This window comes from Pinus tabuliformis, chromosome 9 (genome assembly GCF_031772625.1).
Source record: "Pinus tabuliformis cultivar Carrire ecotype Pingquan chromosome 9, CPIR1, whole genome shotgun sequence".
Classification (NCBI taxonomy): domain Eukaryota; kingdom Viridiplantae; phylum Streptophyta; class Pinopsida; order Pinales; family Pinaceae; genus Pinus; species Pinus tabuliformis.
The window spans coordinates 1,333,192,114-1,333,213,533 of NC_142307.1; the positions used below are offsets into that span (position 1 = coordinate 1,333,192,114).

At 38.3% G+C, this 21,420-nt stretch overlaps 1 protein-coding gene across 1 annotated transcript in view; it reads left to right on the plus strand.

Moving 5' to 3' along the window:
- RPN12A (regulatory particle non-ATPase 12A) overlaps positions 1-21,420 on the plus strand; it is a 118,449-nt gene that overhangs the window by 47,832 nt on the left and 49,197 nt on the right. The window contains exon 3 of the mRNA XM_089438051.1: positions 12,922-13,024. Within this exon, the coding sequence (XP_089294177.1) occupies positions 12,922-13,024 (103 nt within the window). The remainder of the gene's footprint in view (positions 1-12,921; positions 13,025-21,420) is intronic.

A 21,420-nucleotide genomic window follows, 5' to 3' on the forward strand; every position in this document is an offset into this window, starting at 1 on the left:
TTGATAACTGTTTGTGGAGTATTTTTACTTCAATTAATTAGCTTCTTTTTCTTGTTATTATTAGTGTTTTTCTTCGTCAAACAACTACCAAGTCACAAAGAACAATAAGACAAAAGACACAAGATGTAGGTGATCAACCAGGGCCAAAACCTTTCCATTCTTGAGTGGAAAACCCACACAAATTCTTCTTCTTATAGAATCTTCAATTGACGAATTCCAATACCTAGACCCTTAACCAACAACCCCTCCAAGACCAAGTTAAAGCTTCTTCTTAAGCACTTATCTTCTTTTAAGCTAACACTGGTCGACCTTAATCCTCTGCTTCAGATTTCGGCTCACAGTGGTAGACCTGTAGTTTCGATCTTTTTTGCAGAAACCCCAGGTCACACGTGTGACCTAAATTATGGAAAAATTCTTCTCTTTTCTTCTTCGTTGGGAGATAGAATTCTTCTGCATCAATTCGGCTTACTTTCACACACTTCTTTGACACTCGATATTCATTCTTGAATTCACTGTAATTTCATCCTTTTGCAACTGAAAGTGTGCCCTAGATACAATCCGCACATGTGAGAGAAATGTCCCAAAACAAGCCCAAATAATTATAGTTTTCTTCCTTCTTATACTTCTCCTTCCTTCACTAGGGTACGAGGCACCTTCTTGTCTCTAGACCAAACTTATGTGATACTTCGATGAGTCTCCTCGAGAGAGGTCGAGTACTCCTTTATATTAGCGTTGTTGGGCTCCAAAATAGGTCGTCTTCACTGGCAGGTCGAATTGATTGATGACTTGACTTGTAGCTTGTATACTTGGTGTTGGAGGGGTTTCCTTGACAATCTATAGGCTCATATAATTTCTTTACAATATGTAACATGCCCCAAATGGGTTTTCCATACATGATAATGACTTAGAAGCCCTCAATGGGAACTTGACCTAAAATAAATCTCCTTGAGCATGAAACCCATTCCTTAAGATCAACAATAATAAATTTATTTTTCGGATTACATCAAATACATAAAAACATGATTACTTATGTCATTATGAAGACCAAACCTAGTTACATACTTCAACACTCCCTCTTAACCAAGGGGGTATTTATAATCCATACAAGGTACTTAACATTCTCAATTTGAAGAATTCTCATAAGAAGGATTGGATTGGTAACCCATCTGTATAGCATCATATCATCCAACTTTGTCACATAGCAAGGCCTTGACTAATAACTCTATCTCTCCACAAGATCAGAGCACAATGCTGGTGAGACCAGTGATTTATACACACCTTCATCATTGTCTCTCAAGGAACTGTGAAAATGTTTGAATCTAGCACATCAGAAACCCCTACTGCAATATCTGGTTTACTATCTCCTACTTGTTCTTTACATTAACAAGTTATTTAATAATATAAACATCGAAGTAAACACAATTGCAGCCTTCACAAATATACAGATCAACAACTGAAATAAACTGAGACAACACAAGGGACACCGTTATTTTTGGACAATCGTCATCGGAAAAACCCAATTCGGGAAAACCGGTGCAACATATATGAGGGTTTTATTATTAAGCAGATTTCTGAATACAACTAGGGTGCCAGAAATGGCTCACCCTTCAAAGAATATCCTTGGCAGCAATACCTCTATCCGGAGACAGATATTCTGGCTAATCAGCGACTGGATGAACAATCCCACAGTGACTCCGGCTGTTCCTTGTGCTGGACAGCGAAAGCTGCTCCACGTACTCCTCTCGAACCGCGTCACCCTTTTTGGCTCTGCGTCAACCAATCAGCGCTTAGTCTGTCCCACAGAAACACCTCAGCGCAGCCTTTGAAGCTCTTTGCGTCCTCTGCGTCAGCCTCTACGGCCTCTGCGTCAGCTTCTTTGGCCCTCTGCATCCTCTGCGTTGGCCTCCTTAGCCTCTGTGTCAGCCCTTGTTGCCTCTGTGTCAACCCTCCTAGGCTCTGTGCTGCCTTTTTTGGCACTTTGCTGCCTCTTTGATATGTATTCTTCAACCTTGGACTGAAATTCCTTGCTGAACTGCCCCTCGCTGCAACTGATCTCTAACTCAATTTCCTCAGCAAACTTCACCCCAGAAAATCGAATTCTTGATCTCTCTTGGTGTGTCTTCAACTGACCCTCAAGCCTCCTCTTATACTTTTTCTGTTGACGATTCAACGGTCGAGATTAAGTCCCTAATCAACGGCTAAGATTAGAACTGGCTTGATCCTCGTCTCTTAGAACTTTCTCACCCATATTATATTAATACACATTAATATTTTAATTTTCCTAAGTTTAGACTTAGGAACTCATTAAAAATATTAATTATTTTAATATCTCTTCATCCGGGTGGAATTTCTCTAAACGATTTTTGGGTCTTGGAGATCTCATGTGCCTTGGCCTCTCCACCAAATTTCATGGCTAGAGCACATCCGATGCTACCCAAAAATCAACAGGAACATACCCCACCCGGATGTTCACAGGTTATGTCCTTCTAGGACTATTCTTATTTTGGATTCCCAGTCCTTAAAAGAATACCAGTCGTCTACGATTACTTTTATCTTGGATGCCCTACCACATCTTCAAAGAGTATCAGATGCTAGATGCTTACCCAATCCTTCATTCTTTCTTCCCAAGTGAAGATAAGAATGATGTGTCTATATCTCCCTCTCAACTAGGGAGGATATACCCATTCCAATGAAGGAATGTACCCATTCCTATAAAAGGATGTACCCAAGCTCCCTCTTAACCAATGACTTGTCCAAACTTCCTCTTAGCTTAGGGACTTGCTTCCAAGTTTCTTCTTAATTAGAAACTCGCTTCCAGGCTCCCTCTTAACTAGGGACTGATTACCAGCAACAACTCTTTCTTCATTGGTGGAGTCAATGGGACCTTCAGCTGCTTATAGTGCTCTTCCACTTGATGTCATGAATTTCATCTTTAACATTATGGAGCCTTCATATTTGGGACTTCTTCGTAGGGCATCAACCATCCATCATTTTCCTTCTCGAAACAGGGTGTTAGTTTTTGGTAGCATCGGAAGTGCTCTAGCCTTGAAAAGTGGTAGAGAGGCTAAGGCACATGAGTTCTAAAGAACCTAGAAACCGTTTGGTGAAACTCCACCCGGATTGTATTTTATTAAAATAATTAATATTTTTAATGGGGTTCCTAAGTCTAAACTTAGGGAAATTAAAATATTAATGGGTGTTAATCAAATATGGGTGAGAATGATTTAGACTTAGGAACTCATTAAAAATATTAATTATTTTAATATCTCATCATCCGTGTGGAATTTCTCCAAAAGATTTATGGGTCTTGGAGATCTCATGTGCCTTAGCCTCCCCACCAAATTTCATGGCTAGAGCACATCCGATGCTACCCAAAATCAACAACAACAGAAACAAGAGAGGGATTTGATTGAGCCTCCCACCACCAGTGGTAGAACCAACAGGGAAGTACGACAAACGTTGAGGGACACAGAGGAGTTTGTCGGAGCTCCTAGAACCGAGAAGAGGTAGCGTAGTCAACCTGACATGTACCAAGCCTTGGTAGCATAGGTTGAAGAACCCTCCAACTTTCAAGAAGTTGTACAACACGAAGTTTGGGTGGATGCCATGGTAGAAGAGTATAGTTCTATCATGACGAATGGTGTCTGGGAAGTGGTACTTAGACCAGAGGATAGATCAGTTGTAGGATCAAGGTGGAACTGTAAGATCAATTATGCTGCAGATATGCAGTATAGAGAAGTATAAGGCTAGGTTCGTGGCAAAGGGTACGCACAAAAGGAAGGAATAGACTATGAGGAGACCTTCGCCCCAGTAGCTAGATATACCTCTATTAGATCTGTTATATCCCTAGCAGCTCAAATGGGATGGGAAATTTACCAGATGGATGTCAAGATAACATTCTTGAACGGGGTGATAGATGAAGAGGTGTATAACAAGGTCATCTAGGCTCATAAAGGACTGCAAGAAGAATCTTGAAGCTTAATTTGACATGAAGGATATGGGGTTGATGCATTATTTTCTACGGTTGGAAGTTTGGCAGAAGATTGGGGAGATCTTCCTGGGGCAAGGGAGATATGCTACAGAGACCTTGAAGAGATTTAAAATGCAGGATTGCCGGCCCATGGCTACGCCTATGATCACCAACTGGAAGAAAATAGATGCATCAGAAGACAAGGAAGTGGAACCCACCTTGTACAGACAACTCATTGGGTTGCTCATGTATCTGGTCAACACTAGGCCAGACATTTGCTTCGCTGTCAACACCCTTAGTCAGTTCATGGTGGAATCGAAAAGGGTGCGTTGGGCAACAGCTAGGCACATTCTTAGATATGTATGTGGAACAGTCGGATATGGGTTGAAATACACACGAGGAGATGACATTAGATTGAATAGATTCACAGATGCAAATTGGGTAGGTAGTTCAGTAGACCAGAAAAGTACCTTTGGGTATTGCTTCAACGGTTGATCAGGAATGATCTCTTGGTGTAGCAGGAAGCAAAAGTCGGTAGCTCTGAGCTCAACAAAAGCAGAATATATGGCGGCCAACACAGCTATGTGCGAAGCTATATGGCTTAGAAAATTGCTTGTGAGTTTGTTCAGGAAGAGGATGGAAGCGACCAATATTTTCTGCGATAATTAGAGTTGTATTAAACTCTCTGAGAATCCAGTGTTTCATGATCGATTGAAACACATTGATATTAGATTTCACTTTATCAGAGACTGTGTTCAGCGTGGGGCAGTACAGCTGTAGTGTGTCCCCATAGGAAATCAAGTAGCAGACGTACTCACAAAAGCTCTAGGAAGAGCTAAGTTCCTCTAGTTCAGGGAGCAGATGGGTATGGTAGAGAAACCGTTTCAATAGCATAAACAAATGATTTCTCAGTTGTAGCAGCAGCAGATGAGAGGGTTGTAGTGTAGATGCAGAGTTGACAGTGGCAGGGCTAACAACAACACAGATGCAACATTTGCGTAGTAGTTGGTGGGCAGTGATGTCAGACATCAGCAATGCAGAGGGTGATGTTACAGAGTCAGAGTGATGCTTCAGCAGGTTGCATTACTAGAGCACATTCCTCACTAAGAGGGAGTGTTGATTTTTGGTAGCATCGGATGTGGTCTAAGCCTCAAAATTTGCAGGGAGGCTTGGACACATGTATTCCATAGTACCCAGAAATTGTTTTGGGAAATTCGCCCGGAGACAATTTTATTAAAATAATTAATTATTTTTAATGAATGCCTAAGTCTAAACTGAGGAAATTAAAATTATTAAAGGGTATTAATCTAAGAAACCAGATTCGATCCCTAGGGCCAACGTGTCGCGAATCCATCGAATCGGACACGATTCATGTCCGAAAATCGGGACACGTCGTGTCTGATTGGGACACGATTGAATCCAGATTGTGTGTCGATCGGGAGATGACGTGTCCCGATTTTTGGACACGAATCCGAAAAAAGTGGCCTGTGCGACGTTAAAAGGCGAGTTTGCTGCTCTTTTTTTTCACTTTCACTTGTCTATTTTGCTGTGGGTGTTTTGGAGCAAGGAGCAAAGGGTGTGGGAGTGTTTTCAAGGAGATTCAAGCAATAGGTAAGTGCATTTTCTCTCTATTTTTTTTGCATTTTTATTACAGTAGTTTGCATATGCATTTCTTTTACAAATTTGTGCATTTTTGGTTTATTTTTTTACAACATTCATGGCTCAATCAAGGGCAGCAGGGAAGGGGCAAAGGAAGGGGAAGAATGTCCCCATTGGAGATGCCCCTCCTCCCCCAATTTCATCAGAGTCTGCTGCAAGTATTCCCTCTATTGCAAGTAATGTTGAGGGAAGACTTCCTCCTCAATGTAACATTGACAAATATCCCTTGTGGAAATATGTCACAAGAGAGCAAGGGCCACCCAGCAAGGTGAAGGGAGGAGGCAATGTGAGTTGGAAATGCAACTATTGCCACAATACTTTCAGGAGCACATATTTCCGTGTGAAAGGTCATTTGTTGGCTTTACCAGGTTGTGGGATTGGAGCTTGTACAAAGGTGCCTTTAACAAAGAGGAAAGAAATGGAAAGAGAGTCCAATGTTGGTATGGCAAATGTGGTTGCAAAATAAAAAAAAGCCAAGAATGATGACCCCCTTCCATTCTTGAGGAAAGGAAGCAACAAATTCCCATTTGAGAGTTCTAGTGGGGGACAAGCAGCGCTACGCAGAGGTAGTGACATTGGGACTGCGCAGTCACTGCGCAGAAGGTGATGTAGTGAGACGCAGTGAGGGGAGCATGTCCTCTCCAGAGTCAAAATTTCATTGTGAAGCGTGAGAAAATTGTCTGTAAAATTTCTCACAGAAATTCCTCTTCCATTCTGCTGGTTGTATCTTGTACATGAGATTTTGCTGAAGATTAATAAAGAAACCCTCATCTAGAAACCGTCATCTGCTGCACCAGTTTTCCCACATTGGGTTTTTCCGGGGACAATTGTCCAAAAATAACTGTGTAATTGTGATTGTACTTGTGCTAGTATTTTTCCTTACATTTACTTTCTGTGTATTTGAATTGTGAAGGCTGCAGTAGAATTTATTTCGATATTTGCTGTAGAAACACTGTGAATAACTTATTTTTGAATTAATAAGTAGAAGAAATAATCAGTCACTGCAGTTGGATTTCTGTTTAGAAATTTTCACAATCCAGATATCCATAGTTATACAAATTCCTTCTTCCATCATGTTTTCAAAGTTTTAGCCCAATCATCTTTACTTCTTGTACATGCAATATTCATTGACAAGCACCCCAATCAAAGTATACGATACAAAAACATGATGCCAAGATTTTTAGGGTTTTCATGCAGTCAAGAGGTTATCCTAGGGCTTCTAAATTTCAAACCCTAGACCAGATTCTATTCCCTCTTTATGTTATTCCATGGATTTCTAACAAACCCTGGAATCATATTTTCAACCCTAAGACAAAAAATATATACCATACATACCTTATGGTTACTTACCTTTGTTGTGATGACTTGCAATTCTGGATGTCATGAGATATATCATATTCCTCACTGTACTCATCTTCTTCATTCACAGAGCCCTTGTTCGCTGACCGTGGATTGATGTCCTTACAGCTTCATAGGTCTTCACGCAAAACTGATAGCTCTCTCTAGTGATGATACAATTTTCGACATTTGCTTGATGACTAAATTGCTTCAGGTCTGCTTCGTTAGCCCTTTTCAAACTTCTTTATAGTGAATGGATCTTTTTCAGAGAACAAGTATTGGTGACTGCATCTTTTGTTGCCACAAGAATTTGGTCACCACAGGATTTGAACTTGTAAGTGGAGTTGAGTAGTGATGTCACAATGACACATCTTGAAGATGAGATCTAGTGATGTCACAGTGACACCTCTTGAAGATGAGATCTATGCTATCACAGAGATAGAGATATCTGTGCTTCAAACCTTTAACAAAGCTTGAACTTTTTGACAGAGAAATTATATGTATGACTGGAGGGTGATATGGTTTTTGAATCTGAATTTTACTGAGATGAATATCAGATCTACGTATGCTCAGAAGAGGTTCAGTTCACAATGATTTTTAATTGTAACTTCCTTTTGGAGTTCCCTTTATCAACCTTTTGTAAGGAGTTCTCAGCACTTGAATAATTTACCTCAGAATCTCGGATCTGTAGGTCTTATTGTAGTTTTGACTTCATGTAATGATGCAAATAATCCATACTTTCGCTCTTCCTTGCAATGAATCTGGTCTTCAAAAGATCTTGATGGTAGACTTCTTTTCTTCAAGATTTCGGCCTGCAACTTAACTTATTCTGACTCCAAATTTTGGCTTTATTGCTTGACTGTAGTTTGGTGCTATTTCTGTGGAGGATGCCATAGTTTCTCTTCGGTCTCCCTTCTTCTTTTCACATTTTGGTCTTTGATATGGACTGTTTTGGCACTGATCTCGGCTTCTTTGGGATGACTGTAATTTGATCTCCTTGCTGCAGTTGATGCCTTGATAATCTTCTAGAACTTCGGTCCTTGAGTGTCTTTTATTGAGCTGCCCTTCCTTGACTTGTCACCTTAGCTCCGATACCATGTTGAGAAATCTAGGTGCAGTAAGTGTAGGTGATTTCTCTCTTCTTGATACCTGTTTGTGGGGTATTTTTACTTCAATTAATTAGCTTCTTCTTTTTCTTGTTATTATTAGTGTTTTTATTTATCAAAAAGCTACCAAGTTACAAAGAACAATAAGACAAAGACACAAGATGTAGGCGATCAGCTAGGGCCAAAACCTCTCCAATCTTGAGAGGAAAACCCATGCAAATTCTTCTTATAGAATCTTCAATTGATGAATTCCAATACGTAGACCCCTAACCAACAACCCCTCCAAGACCAAGTCAAAGCTTCTTCTTGAAGCACTTCTCTTCCTTTAAGTCAAAACTGGTCAACCTTAATCCTCTGCTTCAGATTTAGGCCCAATTTCAGAATTTTGGCTCACAGTTGCAGAACTGTAGTTTCAATCTTTTCTGCAGAAACCCCAGGTCACAGGTGTGACCTAAAATATGGAAAAATTCTTCTCTTTTCTTCTTTGGTGGGAGATAGACTACTTCTGCATCAATTTGGCTTACTTCCACACACTTCTTTGACACTTGATATTCATTATTGAACTGACTGTAATTTCGTCCTTTTGCAACTGAAAGTGTGCCCTAGATACAGTCCACACGCGTGAGAGAGATGTCCCAAAACAGGCCCAAATAATTCTGTTTTTCTTCCTTCTTATACTTCTCCTTCCTTTGCTAGGGTATGAGGCTCCTTCTTGTCTCTAGATCGAACTTCTGGATACTTCGGTGAGTTTCCTTGAGGGAGGCCGAGTCCTCCTTTATATAGGCATTGCTGGGCTCCAAAATAGGCCGACTTGATGATGCATATAGGTCGACTTGACTTGTAGCTTGTATACTTGGTGTTGGAGGGGTTTCCTTGATAATCTATAGACTCGTATAATTTCTTTACAATATGTATCATGCCCCAAATGGGTCTTTCATACATGACAATGACCTAGAAGCTCTCAATGGGAGCTCAACCTAAAATAAATTTCCTTGAGCATGAAACCCATGCATCAAGGCCAACAATAAAAAAATTATTTTTCTCATTACATCAAATACATAAAATCATGATTACATATGCCATTATGAAGACCGGACCTAGTTACATATTTCAACATGTTCCTTAAATCTGGAGATGCTTTTGCCCAAGGTAAGAGTTCCTGACTGTTATGACCTATGTTTTTAGGATCATGAGATTGATCCAACATCCTATTGGATTGTGGAGACAAAATGATCCGACTTTCTGAGATGAGGACCTCTGTTGGTTGAATGAAGGTGCAGGATTGTCCCATCTGTAAGTGTGAGGGTTTGTGATTCATCATATATGTTATTTCGTGATTCATCTTTTATTTTTTTATGCCATAGTCCATGATCCATGGTGTGGAGATTTTGGAAATCTGCACTTTAGAATACGTATGAAATTTCACCTCATTTACCTGAGGTTCCTGTCAGTGTGTGATATGAAATATATATTACGGCAGCAAATACTTCAATTCTGTCCAACACTTCAACGTGGAAATCAAGAAGATGGACATTGTAAATGTGTATGAAATAGAGATGAACACCATAACTATTCTGGCACAATCTCAACCAACAGACAGATTTGAAAATTACTTTTATAACAGGAGATTTGAATCAGCCTTAATTCTGTTTCTTAGCTTCATCTAGGCGTGCTAAAACACATAGCATTTCAGCTCGGATGCCCTAACAAATTAGTGCATTAAAACAACAATGAAACTACCCATAAAATGGGAATCTAAAGTTTGATTTTCAGAGTTGCAGCTTAAAAATATAGGATAGCAATAGTACTTTTCATATATTACAGAAATTAAGATAAAGTACAATAATTCAACTCATCTCAAGGTGGTACAAAAAGTCCCTTCAGATCATCCAAAGCAAGGTCTTTCTAATTTCTTCCAAACCTAGCTAGGGTGTTCACCATCAACAACAAACCCTAACTGGTAATATAAAGGCCTAGCAAGGCATCCCACCAAGCTATTTATCCACACCGAAGGCTCCACATCAAGCTAGAATCAACACCAAATTCCATCCCTAGATCTCCTAATTGGATTCCACCAGCTACAAGTAGATTCACCACGTATTTATCACACAAACTCCACTTGCATTACACACGCACAACTTGCATCTTGCAAGTCTTCACAAGCTTTCCACTTGCATCTTACGGGCCAAGGAATGCAGGTGCTCCTCCTTGTAGTGCTTCTTGTTACAAGAGCTCAACAAAATGATCTAGGACTCACTATAGAAAATATCACACACACACACACACACTATATATATATATATATAGTATAATGTCTTCAAGATTCCTCTAGTATTTGCTTACATAAGCAACATTTATCTCCAAGGTTTCATCCCACAAACCCTATGTCTTACACTAAGTCTCCAAGAAAAATCTCAAAGAGGAATGCAAATAATGCAAGCACTAGCTAGGACACCACATTCTAATTGCGGGCAAACCCTAGATGCACTTCATTCTTGAAAAGATACATCAACTTTAATGAAGAATCACCCTACAAAAAGTTACATTCACTCTATGCTTTCTTCTCGTGTGTTAATAATGATGATGAGCTTCCTTAGAGTAAGAGGAGTGAGTTTCAAGTAAAGTATAGCCCTAACGCTAGACGAGGTGCACAAATGGAGAATGGGTCCACAAGTGGAGCACTCTACATGTAGGTAAGCATATGCTCACAAGTGCCAACTCACCTACCCCAGATTTTTATGCAACACCATATATTGTATGCATCCACAAGTGTCAACCCATCCAGTTCACATATTTATATGCAGCACTACATGTTTTTATGCAATAAGGGCACCCCTCCTATTCCAATTGTCAAAATAGATGAAAGTCAGCTATTAGACAGAATACCCATTGTTGAGACTCTCTCCCGCCAAGTAAATTGCTTTTCACAGACTAAGTAATAGTAACGCTGAAGGAAATTGGAGAACAAGTTTGGAACAACTAAAACTAACACTCCTCCATTGCTAGGAATGTGTTCTCCACCCAACCATGCTATCCATGCTTCATCTTGAACTTCTCAAACCACTTATGAGTCTGAAGGAACATAACCCTAGACAAATGGTCCTTTCTATTCTTTGAAATCTCTGCAGAGCCCTGGACAAATGCTCCCTTCTGCTCTCTGAAATCTCTGCAGATTAGAACAAATTTTTCAGTTACAAGATTTGATGGAATGGGTGATCTGGATGGCTGTTTTTTTTTTTTGGAATACAATATAGAGTTTCAAGAAGACTGGTGCTCTAGAAAAATTGAAGTCATTGGTCACTACCATTATGTTTTGATACTGTTATCTTTCTATTCAGAAGGGTTAAGTTATTATACACCAGTTTGTCATTAAGAAAGATTGTTGGGGTCGAATTTCAGATGTTAATTCATTGTTGCGTATCATTGAATGAGAAATATCAAGTCCTTGGAGTATGATGCACATTCCAATTTTCAAGTTATGTTGCACAAATCGAGAATAGAAACCCACGGGTGAGACACACTCAATTATGGAATTCATCTGGCAGTCAATAAGGAAGCCTTGGGTGAGCTTTAACTATGAGGAATAACGATAAAAAACTAATAGGGGCAAATGGATTGCTAGTGATAAGCAAGAGATTTGGGCATTCTTTGTCTGACCTAAAATATTAGATAAAAGAGGAACTGTGGGCTATGCCATAAAAAAGGAAACCTGATTGAGTGAATGCTTGTTGCGCAGTTTTAAGCTAATAGCCATACTTATGATGAAGTGTGAAGATTCTGCAGTTCATAGTTGTACTAGACCCAAGGGTAAACATATGTACTGTATCTATTGATGATGATCATCATGCTTCTAATGAACATATATTCACACAAAAGAAGCTGGTAAAGACTCGTTCTTGAGTTTTTATTCACTACTCTAGTTAAAAGATCTGCACGAAAATTCCAAGAGCAGTTTTTATTGATGATAAATTCAGGTTGTGACTAAAATGGGCATTTCAAGGAAGGTAGTAAAAACTGCGTTTTCTACCAAAATGATGTCAGGGAAGTCATTGATAGAGTTCTTATTCTCTTCCAAAGTTTTACTGCCCCAAGTTTACGAAAATGCAGGGGAAAATTCTGGAAGAAAAGCTTTCGGTGAAGACAAAATTTGGACCTCAAACCGTGAATTATGTGGACCTGGTACAAAGAATTTATATTTGGTTAGAAGAGCTGCAAGTTCTTGCCAATAATTGCGGAAAAGCCTTAAAGAGGGGAAGGCATGATTTTCTAGTCTCTGAGGTGTATTTTTTGGATGAGTTAGCTTCTGTTGATCATTGTGCAAGGTTCTGTCCTAGGAGAAAATCAAGAATGCTGTTAGGGTAGTATTTGTCAGGGTCCTGCACGTGTTGATTCCTGGAGCATATACTGCACCCTGTTACTTGTGTAATAAAATTTAGCCTGAAAAATGTCCTGGTTTTGGGTGTAATGATAAATTCTGCGTTCTTCTTCTATGGGCTTGCGAGCTGTTTCTGTGAAATATCTTTCACTCTACTGGTTACATAGCCCTGTTTATCCCTTGAACAAGCAAATTGGCTCATATCATTGGGGAGAATAGTAGAGTAATGTTTCTTTTCATCATGCTCCTGCTTTCATATTGTTCTTATCTTTGTGAATGTTGTCTATCTTTACAACCCTTATAAGGATTTATTCTTATTCACTCTCAGAATTTGAATTTTTACTTACTCATTTTCCATTTAACATTTTCTTACTTGTGACTTCTTTTTTCCTTGCCCCAGCCTTGCATACCTAAGATGAAATCTGCTTTATTTGGTTTCTTAGAGGGATAACTTAATTGATTCTGTTCTGCAGGGGATATTTTTGAGCATGCTGTTGTTCTCAGTGTCAAAACTGAAGATCAAGATGCCTTTGAGAGGGACTTCTTGCAGCTGAAGCCATATTACACGGATACAAGGTGTGTATTTACCAAATTGTTTTTCTTTATTAAGGTCATATATAGGGAAAAACTATGGATTTTACAAGGAAACACAATTCATCTTAGCTGAGGTGGTCGAAAATTGCTGTGATGCATCATATATGTTAATGGTGATGTTCCTGATCAAAGGACATGCTAAAAACTAGCGATACCTTGTTTTTTCTCTTATTTCTTTTTATCTCAAATCTATAAGCTGTAATGTATTATTGTGCTGTGATAATTGTATCCATTACGTTTATTGGGTGATTTACCGTTTGGATTCCTGTACATTATAGTATGGTCACAAAGAAAATTTGACAATGCTTTCTCATGTAATGTCAGGGAAAAAATAATGGTGCAAACAGACTTTTACATGTTTTTTTGGTTCAGAGATGGATTTACTTGGTTCTGTTTTGGTTGTAAGCACTAGTTGTATGATTGAATTTGTATTATCATCATGTAAAATTGTAAATGTTTTAGTTTCTAAATTCTAAAGAGATTTGAATCGTTGTTTATATTTCATTTTTGCACGTGTAATAATTCACTAATTGGTGTGTGTGTGTAACATGTCCTCTGTGTCTTGATTCCAGGGTCACTGTGTCTCATGTCCGGTGACTTGGGTGTGTAGTTGTTTCCCTGTTTGTTCATTTTCTTGTGGAACATCGCCCTTTTCTTTCTACTATACATGGTTAGCCTCCCCTCTTGTGAATCGTGATTTGGCAGTCAAATCTCATGGTTCAACTAGAGGAGTTCCATACCCTTCATTCATGGATCAGCAAGTTAAATTTCTTTTACCTATGTATAAATAGGCTGCTTAAATTTTTTAGCTCTTGGCTACCTCCTCTTTCTATGTAAATGACTTCTTGTACATTAGCCTTTTTGGTTTTGAGATGCTCTTGGACCTTGCTTGAGCCTTGGATTCCCATCTCCGTTACCCTCCTTGCCTGGAGAGGTTCTGTTGCTGTTGTGTGCTGCTCCTTCATGATGGTTTGTGTCTTGCCTCTTAGTTTTTGGACATGAAGGTTGCTTCTCGTGGTGGTTGTGGAGCATTGCCTCTTCTCCCTCTGACTGGTCTTCTGCTCACTTTCCAATCTCAATCATGGAGATTGAGAAAACTCTTATTTTGTACGGGAGGATTATAGTGCTGCAGGTAGGAAAGGAGGCCTAATTTCCCTTGATTTGGCTACATGCTGTTTTCTGTGCTTTCATATATCCAGATTGTGTAATTAGATCACAACCACCTAGGAAGATAATTCATGCTTTTGTCTTTTTTCTTGCTTGCACACCAAAGAGAATTTGGAACAAACCAGAATTGTTTGCTGGTCACCGTTGTTACATTGGGAAAAGAGAGAGAGGTTTCATTTCTGTCATTTAATTTTTTTTCTAGCGTTCTAGTTTAAGTAGGTTGCTTAGGAACCAAAAGTAAAAGGAAAACTAACCAGTTTTCTTTTCTTTTCTTTTCTTTCCTGTCCTGTTTCTTGGTTCCTGAAAGTCTTATCAAATATTAACTGACAAACAAGATAAATTCAGTTGTCTACAAATAACATGTTACAGAACATTAAATTAATTAACATCCTTAATTAAACTAGTGTGATTTACATTCCTTTTGAAGATTTTGGTGGGGACTTCACCCTACTGAGTATAGTTATCTTAACTTGGTTAGTACCATTTGTTAGAGATTTGTTTTGCTGCCCTGGTGTCTGTATTTTAGGCTCTTTTGAGTTTCTCTCCCAGGGTTAGTTTGTCTCCTAGGTGGAACATTGCCTTCATTTCAATCCCTGGTTGGGGATGCCTATTCCTCCTTCGGTTACCCAAACACATCTCTACATAAAGTAGGATGTCCAATCCCAAGTCAAATCTGATATGGGCACAACCTCATACATGCCTTAGTGAACACAGTTGATGATGGGGAAAATGAAACATTATAGATAAATCTCAATGATGATGTAGTCATAGTGACAATGCAGGGTTAGATCAACAAGACATTAATAGTAACAAGGGCTTTGTGTTGGTTTAGAAGTTGAATACACATTGATGATTGTATATAATGATATGCCCCAATAAGAGTGGACCTGGGATGCTCCTAGATTAGGGATGCCTGTTCCTCCTTAGGTTACCCAAACACATCTTACATGCCTCAATGAACATAATTATTGGAGTAAGAATGGGGCATTATAGCAAATCTCAATGATGATGAAATCATACAGAGAATGTAGGTGTAGATTAACATGGCATTAATAGTAGCAAGAAATTAGCGGCAGTTTAGAAATTGAGTACACATTTTATAGAAGTTAGAACGATATCCCCTAACAACAGTGGACCCAAGATGCAATTGTTGCTATAAGCAGTAGTTTGAAAATTTTTTAAACTTTAAATCACAAATACATGACTTGGACTCTAACAACTATTTAAATCCAAAATGCAGTCACTTGGAAATTTTGCATAGCTCAATTAATTTTTTTTTGGGAATAATATGACTTTTAAAAGAAACAAAATATTCAAAAGATCCAACGAATGTAAAGAATAAACAAATATAATTCAACATGCCCAATCTCAGTGAAATGTAGTCAAACATAGTCAGAGGTTGTGTAAATCTAGCTAAAATTTGTCGAATTAGTTAAATTCAATCAAACTTGTGGAGTATTAAGTAGCTTGACCAAGTTAATTAAGTATTTCCTTTTCAAATAAATTTGGCTTATTTCAGGGTTAAGCTATATTGAATCATTGAAATTTGTGGAATTTTGGGTAATCTTGTTACTATGGATATCTTACCATGTGCATTAGCTGATGGAAACAGTGTGTTACACAAGCAAAAAGTTCTTTCACTATTAGGTGTACACAATAGGTCACATCCTAATTAACATGAGGTGGATCATCTTTTGAAGTAGTTAATTTGTGTGTAGCAACCAACTTGCTTGGAACATGTACCTTGTTTATGTGGATCTGATTTGCAAGGCAAAAAATGGCTTAAAAGTCCAGGGTTTGACAAATTTGATAAAATAGCATATCTTTTATAATGTTGTTATTTAAGGGGAGTCAAAATTGTATGACAACAACTTTTGATGGTCTCATTCAATTAACTTATTTGTTTAAGAGATAAATGTTTTAGTTACAAAAATTGTCTTAAGGAACTCATTAGGGCTTAATTTGTAAGCCTTTGCTTCGGGGTTACCCCTCTGTCATTTTTTCTTTTCTTTTTTTTCTAGACAATTAGAATGGTCCTGAGATCCAGTAGACATCAGTTTAGGACTGAGAAACATGGTAAACTTCATAATGGTGGTGTGAATCTTGAAGAAGTGTCCCAACCTTGAACAATCTGAATCCCAATTCTGTAGTATTGTGTAGCATTTGGCATAGGAGTTGCATGAGCAAAGACATTGTGGTCAACAATTTCAATAGAAAATGATGAGTCATTTTATTAGTCTAGAGAGACACCATAATATGACAAAAAAGTATGGACATTATTTCAGAACTTGACGGGTAAAGTTCAAACGATCTCAAATGCTTCACTACTGTCTCAAGCTTCATTAAATCTTGGCATGAAGATCAACAAGTTGCATTATGATGGAATTGTGAATGCTTACTTATTGGATATTTTGACTTTGGAACCTCACAGCATACATTCAGATCCAACAATTCACTGACATGAAAAGCATTATGGTAATGGATCCTTGTAGACACTTGATCCTTGATGTGGTGGCCAGTGCATTTTGACTTTTAAGAGAGGAAATTCAACCTTCTATGAAATGATATGATCGTTTCAATATATGGTTTGACAATGCCTCTACTCAATTGGGTACAAGGAGAAGCTCAAGAAGTAGTGGTTGCATCTTCTACAAATATCAGTTCAAATCAGTGAAACATGAATCTCCGATCACTCGCGATTAATCACGAGTCAAACTCTGCTCTTTCCTCAAACGATCCGATTCAACTTTGGGCGAGTCAAACTCACGTTGACCAAGTTTGACTCGTGGTCAACATGAGTTTGACTTGCGACTCACCGATTAATTGTGATTTAGGCGATTGAGGGGATTTTCAACCCTCAAATCTGTGAGCAAAGGTTTTCACTTTAGAGGTTTTTGCATTTTTCATTGCATGGTTTAGTTAGGTTAAAAATTAAACGTTGGTCCGTAACTCACTTCTCACTGGTCAGGCCCACAACTCATACACTAAGAAGGTAATAGAGGCATGATTTCAGTTTCAGTTTACTTCACGTAATAGAGTCGTAGTGTAATAGAGGTGTAGAGTGCAGTGTGCTCCAATGCTAGCTTCAGCATGTGCTCTGTCAGAGATTTCAATACCAAACCATTATCGTATCATTTCAGTAGCAATCAAGAGATTTCAGTTACTGATTATTTATTGATTAGTATGCAGTATTTTATAAACTTTTAGAAGAAGATGCTTCTGGTTCTATGTAGTCACTGGTTAGGAGTCAGGACTTAGTACTTTGGATCATGTTTGGACTCATAATTTTGGACATCTATTGATATTATGCATTGTTTGAACATGGCTTTATTGAATATCAATGAAAAATGTTTTTTTAATTCAATATATATGTATATCTTTATTTATTGAATTCACCGATTTTTCCCCGATTTTTTCCCGATCCGATTAGAACTCTTCACTCTTTTGCCTCGCCGATTTATTGCTGATTCCGAGTCTGGTAACATTGGTTCAAATTATGCAACAATGCATTTAGTTCAAATTGTAGAACTTGAACTACTGGACATTTTTGTGTGTGTGTGGAAAATGCAGCATCTTTTACATTAAAATAAATGTACATGTACGTTAAGATTGAAATATCTAGTAGCCAAAGAGTGGGCACGCCAGAGCTCCTTTCAGACATAGTAAGCATAACTAGGATATTTACTTCGGATCCAATTTGGAGAGTATCTAGTTATATCCTACAACTTTCATTCTTAGCTGAAATCTGGAGAGCCAATCATATCTAAACATAGAAGCTTCTCCCATGTTGAGAGTATTTGCCTCTTGAAAAATTGCAGGACAACAATGTTTCCACAGGAATGTGATCCCTGTAACTTTTGATCTAGCTTGCTGAATTATCCGCTTGTCCCCAAACAAGATGCTTTTCAAATGAAGTGGAGAGATGGAAAAATTGTGCTCATCACTAATCTAGGATTCTAGCCTCATATCGTTTCAGCAACTTTGTAGTTCCACATCTCATGCCTAACCATTACATGTTTGTGCTAGACCATAAAAACATCCAATATCCACCTAATTTTGTGATTAAGGGTATTCCACTTATTTTGGTGTTTTACTATGAACTACTTGGTTGAATATTGGCATAAAGTTTTGTAGTAAACAGTCCCTGTTTCTTACTGGAAGACGGAATTTTTGTGCAAATAAAATATATTGATTGATAAAAACGAATAAGAATGATGGGTTATAATGAACCTCGTGACAGTTTTCTTGTTAATTCTCCTGCAAACAGAGCACCTGGCAATCCATTGTCCTAGCAGATTACAGACATACTGAATGAATGCACAGCTATGTTATTAATTAATTAGCAGAAGTAAAACATAACCAATCTCACAAAAATTGAAACAACAGATTCTGCCCAATCAAATCAGCTTAGCATTAAAATATTCAGTACCTACTTGGGCTCCCGTCTAGGGATAATGGCCCAACTAAGGAAATACATGTACAACAATTGGATCTGATCCAGCTGATGAAGCTGTCCTTGGCTGATCTGGATCTCCTTGCTGCCCCCTTCCTCGGACCCAACACACTAGAGTATAACACTCTCTGAGATGCCTCTGTCAACTTGTGCTGCTGTATGGTGTTTCCTCTCCATCTCCTTAGCCTTTGCTTTTATAACTTTTCGTTGAGCTAAATCCCTAATGCTAATCTCCAAAGGGATTGATGGCCAAAATTAGATCTCGCCGCACTTGAGATCAAGGGTTGAGTTTAAAACATAATGACTAAAGTAAATACTTTACTTTTCCTAATGCTTCTTTACCTCAATCAATCAACATAGTAATTATTTGCTTTTCCTAAGTTAAAACTTAGGCTAAGTTACAAATTCAACTTGCTCACACTAGAGCAAGTGTCTATGGACACTTTGGGTGACTTCTGCACACCTAGACATTTAGGCCTATGTAGAAGTCCCTGCTCTACCTACAAACATCTGTCATTGACATTACTTATGCCCATTGACTGGTCACAAGGTGAATGTGTATGTGTGCTTTGATTTTTTCATTAACTAATTACATTATTGTTTGTTATGTTTTTAGTATTATTATGTTTATAACAAGTTCCTACAAATGTAGGTGAAACTTTACTGCTCAAACTTGTTGGAGGGCTTGTCTATTAGTTTGCTTTAGAGATTGAAAGTAAGTTAGAAAAGAAGTTTTCTTCTCAGTTATAGCAGCATTGACAACATTTCAAGCCATTTCAAGGAGGGCCTTCTCACCCGTCTTCTATGTTTTTGAAAATCAATCGGAACTAATTGTTCTTGTGCCTCAAAATTTCAGCCTAAAAATAAGTAAAATGGTAATAGAAAAGGTCAAAGAGGAGTATTGCAATTAAAATAAGTGCTACAGACATTTTAACGAACAATGTGCTCAACATAATGCTTTTGAAGAACACACTGTAGGTAACGAATGAAGAGAAAGACTATCTAGTCATATTGAACAATCCTAATTCTACAATCCCGAAATTAGTCTTAATGATTTTTGTTGGGCTGTGGTCTAGTGACAACTTGGAGTGGTTGTTGTGACAATGACCTAGGTTCAAAAATCTTAGTGGGCATGCTTGTCCCCTTTGTGTGGTTTTCCAAATGTGTCTATCGATTATATCAAATATTTTTGATGTATCCTAGTGACGCCAAGTGCAATACATGGCACCAAAAATGGCACCAAGTGCAATCCATATCATAAACAAAATGCATAATCAATGAGGCTCTAAGTGGCCTCTAGAGTCTAAAGGACATGCTACAAGATACAGTCTTGCTACCAATCATTGATCAACATGATCAATTATCAAACTCATCACCACTTCTAGAAATGGGATCCTCAACATGAGCTACAAGATCATTCTTTGATTGGGTGTCTTCAAACTTGTTGGGCTTCTCAGGGACATCAACAACTATAGTAGTAGTATTAGTAGAATCACAAGTTGCATAGCTAGTGCTTTCATGTGCCATGCTTGGTGATATGTCTACTCCTAGTATATCTCATTCCAAACCAATCCACTCCAATTCTTCAATAGACTCCTATCCCCGTTTTGAGGTTGGATCAATATCATCCAACGTGATGGGATTTACATCAATTTTTTTTTGTTCAACAACTAGTTGTGCCTTGGTCGGAGCTTGTATTGCACAAATGCGAGATCATTTAACTATTTTTGTTCCAAACAATTTCTCTTCTTCATGTGAATCTTCTCAAGGACAAACCGGTTGTGCTCACACCTAGACACATTGCATGTTTGACTTTGGACTCGACTTACAAACTTTTGCAATTGAGGACATTGGCTACCAAATGACCCCCTTTAGTGTGCTACAAAGAGGAAGTTGTTCAACAAATTAGATTGTGGCTTTGGCTGAAAATTCAACTCTTTATTGTTTAAACAATTGTACTAAAAAAAGGTTGCAATTGCTTATTTGGTTGGTCCACAACTCTTGCAATCTTTGCTAGGTTTTTGCCAAAGGTAACTATGGCCCTAGTGAAAGCACTGATGCGTGGATGTATTTGTAGTTGCTCGCTCTCATCAGCGACCATGCGATGTACACATTCATGCAATCCATTTGTGACCTCCTTGGTTTGATATTCTCCTAGCTTATGTTTTTAATGATACCTTGGGTTCAAGAAATAGACAGTGACATGTATAGGGCAATGGCGTTGATTGTTCAATCTTTTGTTAGTGATCTCCAGGATAAACCCGTACTTAGCTACTTTATTTTTGTGCGTTGCCTCTCTTTGCTTGTTCCATCTGTTATCAATGAACTCTCGGATATGCCCATAATTAACTACTCTATCCTTGTACTTTTCCTTTATTCGTTCCTTTGCATGATACATAGCCTCATAAATGTAACCTCATGGAAAATTTCTCCCCTCCCTCGTTCGCAACACCTTAACAAGGGGCTCACTAATTTTCACAACCTTTGTTGTTTTCTTCCACAAAGTGTTTTCAAAAACTTTCCTTTTGGTATCCTTTTCATCTTGTTTGTGAGGCCACTAAGATTCATTACATTCATCACTTGAAAACATTCTTTTCAAGTTCTATGCTTGGGAAAAGAGAGATTGCAACGCGAGGAAGTGAATTGCAAGTCTCATGATTGCAGGCCTAATGGGGTCCTTGCCCTTGATGTTTTTTTATCATAAGGTTCAATACTCATGTGGTAGATGTATTTTATAATTCTCTTGGCATGTTTTACA